At 41.9% G+C, this 5,000-nt stretch overlaps 2 protein-coding genes across 3 annotated transcripts in view; both read left to right on the top strand.

Annotated features, from left to right (window-relative positions):
* The window catches only part of LOC131344874 (proline-rich protein 15), a 2,710-nt gene extending 720 nt beyond the window's left edge, over positions 1–1,990 (top strand). Inside the window, exon 2 of the mRNA XM_058377423.1 lies at positions 491–1,990. Within this exon, the coding sequence (XP_058233406.1) occupies positions 504–896 (393 nt within the window). The 5' untranslated portion in view covers positions 491–503 and the 3' untranslated portion in view covers positions 897–1,990. The remainder of the gene's footprint in view (positions 1–490) is intronic.
* Positions 1,991–2,279: 289 nt separating this feature from the next.
* The window catches only part of wipf3 (WAS/WASL interacting protein family member 3), a 10,478-nt gene continuing 7,757 nt past the window's right edge, over positions 2,280–5,000 (top strand). The window contains exons 1-2 of one of the 2 annotated variants that reach the window (XM_058377419.1): positions 2,280–2,987; positions 4,733–4,820. In XM_058377419.1, coding sequence (XP_058233402.1) covers positions 4,749–4,820 — 72 coding nt within the window. In that variant the 5' untranslated portion in view covers positions 2,280–2,987; positions 4,733–4,748. The other variant, XM_058377420.1, reaches the window with a different exon arrangement.

The following is a 5,000-nucleotide window of genomic DNA, read 5'->3' as shown; positions in this document are numbered from 1 at the left end:
TGTGTGAGCTTAACAGTGTTTCAGTATGATACAGAAGATGTGGAGTAAACATACTGTGGTGTAATATAAATTTATTAAACAACTTTTTAACCGGTGGGTCCCACAGTGTGAGATGCCCCCTCTGGTGGGGACACTGGGGGTAGTGCAGGACAGGGACAGGGGCAGGGGCAAGGAGCTGGCTGTGAGAAATCAAGTAATGGAAGAAAAGCTGGATTTTCTCAAATTATATAAAAAAGAGAATGAAATTTGGATTGAAATGTAATGTGGTCTAGTGCTTACTGTTCTGTATGCTGAGGCCTAAGAGTTTCCACAGTTCCACATAGCCACAGCTCATACACTGAATGTGTTAATAATACCTGTCTATACTCTAATATGCAACCAATACTATAAATTCTGTCCATTCAGAACAAAAAGGGGAATTAGAATGTATAAAATGTTTTACTAGATCGCTCATGACAGCGCCAAGACAATGACCTCTTTGTCTGTTCAGGTGTTGAAACAAAATGACCGAAAAGACGGCTCCTTGGTGGAGATCCTTCGTGGGAAAGAGAAGGAAAGCTGCCAGAGAATCAGCATCGATCCTGGAGCAGGACCTAGCAGCTTACGTGGCCACCGAATCCAACCAACAAGCCGTGTCTATCTCCAGCACTCCGGAGCAGAGCAACATCCGAGTGACCACCTCTCAAGCAGCAGGAGGACAAGCCTCTGTAGCCGATGACACTTACGACGACTCAGTCGTGCAGCCGACATTCAGCGAGAGCGCAAACCGCCGCAACCTGCGCGTGTCACGCTCGGGCCGCTTCAAGGAGAAACGCCGTACACGCGTGGGCCTACCAGACCAGTACGACAGCAGCACAGAGAGGGCAGAGCCACAAAGCAAAGGCAACATGAACTAAACATGTAGTTAAGATTGGATTAATACTTAGAACATGCAAATGACTGTGATCAGCCACCATCAGTGTATTGTGTAATAGTGTATTGTGCAGCTGGTTAGCTGCACATGTGATGGTAAAACACATCCGAGCAGCTAAAAGTAGGACGTGACTTAAATAAGCTGAGTAATGCCCTCCATTTTCACTGTGTGGAACTGAGTTGCACTGAAATGATTAAGCCTTGAGGGACACAGTATCAGGGCTTGAGCTTGTTCCGAAATGAAGATGAGGCTGGTTTATTTCTCTATCTGTGACAGACACAGAGCAGGACACAAGCACACGTTCTCTTAGAGATGAAGTTTTAACTGTTTAGTTCACTTTCTATTTCTATTTTGGAATTTAAATATTATATGAAGGATTTTATGTAATGTATATATTCATTAAGATGGTTGAACGATTGCACTCTAAAAAAACAAAAAAAGGGGGTTTGTGAAGATTACTATTTTTGCTGCTTACAGGGAAATGAAGTTTATATATGATATTTTGTTACACACAGATTTTTAGAAACCACAGAGAGAACACAGAGCTTTAAACATGATAAAAACTGGATGGACGTTACTGGATGGAAGAACCTCTCTAGACATAGATAATGAAGGAGATGATTGAATTTGAATGGAGCTGGATGAGATTAGGAACAGTGCGGTAGAATGTACCGTAGCACAGACATGATATAAAGATCAGGGTTAAAGGAGATTACAGGGAGTACAGAAGGAATTTTCCTATTTTTAGATTCACAGTTAAATATGGGTTTTAAACACTTGAAGAAATTAAAATACAAATCTGTTCTTCTGACCAGGTTTTTAAAATGCAGCATGACACTGTAAATAAAGAGATCTAAATAATGAATGCAAATTCTGATGTTAATCCCAGTAAAAAAACAAACAAACACAAAAACAGTACAGGTCACTGCTCATGTATGTGAAGACGTAATTACAGTGCAGGGTGGAGCAGCCAGGCCGTCAGAGCTACTGCAGGTACGGTGTGCTGTAGTTTTAGTCACCTAGCTCCAGGCTGAGATCTTTAGGCCTGACAAGTCCTGTGTCACAGCATTCTCTCTCTCTCTCTCTCTTTCTCTCTCTCTCTCTCTCTCTCTGTTTTTTCCTCTCCCTCACTCTGTTACCACTAAAGAGTAAACTCATTATAAACTTGAAATTTTAATATTTCTTTGCAGTTCCACTTTTATGTTAAAGACCTTATGAAGAGTTTTCCATCCTTAGGGATTGACTTTGCGTTTTTGTCTCTAGCCATAACAGAAATAAAAAAAACTAAAAAAAAAAACTGGACAACTGGCATTTAGCACACATGCCCATCTGCTCTGTTGGTGCATGACCACGCCCATTTCCATATAGAACCGCCCTCAAATCACCATATACGGTTTGTCGGTCTTTTTTATTGTTTTTTATTCCTTTACATTCAATCTGTACCATCTGCACTTTACAGTGAGCTCCACAGCCAGCAGTTAGGGTCAGTTATGCTGACTAGCGATAACACTTTTCTACCACTAGGGGGTGAATACAGTTTACCGCCAGGATTAGTTTTAAAATACTCCCAAAACTTTTCATATTCTCGGTAACTGTCCCACACTGACCCTGAGCATGTTTTACTTTCATTACAATGTTTTTAAAAAGCGCAGTAATACTGGCCCATGAGACTGTCCTGTTTATTCTCAGTATCTCAGGTGAGACCGTTCTTCCTCGCCTGTAGCCCCGCCCACTCCCCCTAATTTATTTGCATACAGCATTCTGTTTGCGTCATGCACCGCAAGTGCGCGCGAGACACGGAGAACCGCTATAGTGAGGAATAGTGATGAACATCTGCAGAACATCTGCACTTACTCTGCAGCTGTTTTTTTACTCTTCTTAAAGAAGTTTAAAGAAGTCGAGTGTGTGGATAGTAGGCCAGGAGCGCCTGATAAAGTTTAAAAAAGACGTGTGTAGTCTATTTCTTGTTGGGCTAATTATAACCCCAGGCTGAGAGTAACAGGATCTGAGTGCTGGGAGCTCCTCGGACACTACCATCCAGGACTGAGAGCTAAAGGCTTGCTTTAAACTACAGGTAAAGTACACTTTGTTTTTCTCGCTCAGGAAGTTAACTCTGGAAGTGCTGTTTTTATCCTATGGAGAATGTCAGGTGGATGTGGTGTAGATGCAGAGCTCCAGCTCATCTCCATGGAGGTTTAGTCTCAAATAAACGGAACTGGAGAGGTTATCACACTGCTATCTAGTGAATGTTCAGAGATGATCATCCAGTGTTCAGTCCAACAGCTCACTCTGAGAGGGTTTAAGGTAAACATCATTAATCAGAGTTTACAGGTTTTAGTCATTTGCACCTCCATAAGAACTACTTCTACAAAAATACCTGAAACTCAAAGAAATGTGTGCAGCCTTTGTGTCTACACCTAATGTATAGACATGACCCACTGTCTTACTCTCTGTCTTTGCAACATATCAAACATCCTCACGGTGGTTCAGTAGGGAAGTGAAAACTAGTCAAAGGATATTTAAAGATTAATGTGATTGTTGTGCAGGATAAAAGCTGGCTTATAAACCAGGTTTGTTTGCTACAGTGTCTTGGTTTAAGGCTGTAGATGTGGTGTGGCTCTGTTTAAACACATCACTGAGCTGGTCACTCACTAATGATGAGTTATTATTATTATTTACTCTCCTGTTGTGTCATCCTGTGGTCAAGAGAAGATATTTTGACATTTTTTTTAAATGCACATCCTCGCTTATACTGCTTACTGCACAGGTGTGTTACTCCTGTATAATTTAATGTTACATCCTGCCCCACAAGCGCGTTCAACTTTCCAGACACAGGACCTTCAGGAGAACCGTCTGCGTCATCTCCAGGGTGTACGTTCCTAATGAGGCTCTGGAGAATCACTCAGTTGTTGTCGAGAAGCAGCCTGTTTTTTCAGCTAGTGCACTTCTCTCAGTAACTTTCCCAGAATGGGAAAACAGTAGCTCAGAACAGATGAGGTACAGTCCGTCTCCAATCAGGTTTAATGACCAAACTGTGAAGAAATTTCAGAAGCTCAGTTATTACTTTAAATTTCACATCCTTCATTAATCTTAGGTTCGTTATTCAGCTTTGTGTGCACGTTCTAGAAAGCCGAAAACACAGACAAATAATAACTGGATTTGTTCAGGAATTTCACTTCTGCATTGCTCAACCATGTTTTTCAGCTCACACTGGTTTGCTTCTTCCACCGTAAGACTGTGGGCTTGCCAGAGGTTAGGCACTTACACTTCCCAAACAATATCCTCCATTGTTAAATGATCCATCTGGCTCTGGGAAGAAGCCTCTGAAACGCTGGACTGAGATCAGTTTTCCCAGTCTCTCATTACAGACTATGAGGTTACACAGTGGAGAGTGCAGAGGAAAAGAGGCATGCTGTAAAATGCAGCGGTTTTCAAGGGAAAGTTCTGCTGGCCATTGTGGGAGAACCAGATAGTTTAACCTTCCCAGAGAGGAAGCTCTATTCCTGTTGTCATGATGGACAAATTTCCTGCTTTTAGGAGAAAAGGGGGTGGGGTGGAATGAAGAAACAATAGACTTCATTCTGCTTGGACCTTTACAGTGTGAGTAGCATGGAGAAGTGAGACACAATGATACAAATGGTACAGTATCTATGGATCTATGTTTAACTACACACATAGCAACAAACAGCACAGGCAGTGGAACAGTATATAACAGAATTTCAGCACAAATTAAAAAAAAAAGAATTGGGGATTTTGTGGAGCTGGTAGTGTAGAATGTTTTTAGAAATCTGTCATGTGATATAGGTCTGTTCTTTGCAGGTGTGTTAGAGCAGACATGCCTAACCCTCCTCCTCCTCCACCTCCTCCCCTGCCAGCACCACCCCCACCCCCACCAGCTGTACTACAGGTAACACACACACACACAATGCATATAAATGTAAAATGTAAACAGTTACACCTACAGTGTGTTCAGTTGCTGCTTATCAACACATTCACCCTGCAATCCACCTGGACAGATCTGCAATATTAATCAGAGCTAAAATTACACACACACACACACACACACAGAGACAGAAGGCACAGCTAA

This window comes from Hemibagrus wyckioides, linkage group LG24, assembly GCF_019097595.1.
Source record: "Hemibagrus wyckioides isolate EC202008001 linkage group LG24, SWU_Hwy_1.0, whole genome shotgun sequence".
Taxonomy (NCBI): domain Eukaryota; kingdom Metazoa; phylum Chordata; class Actinopteri; order Siluriformes; family Bagridae; genus Hemibagrus; species Hemibagrus wyckioides.
Note: the sequence above shows the minus strand (reverse complement) of the source record. Positions and strands in the feature narration are given on the sequence as shown.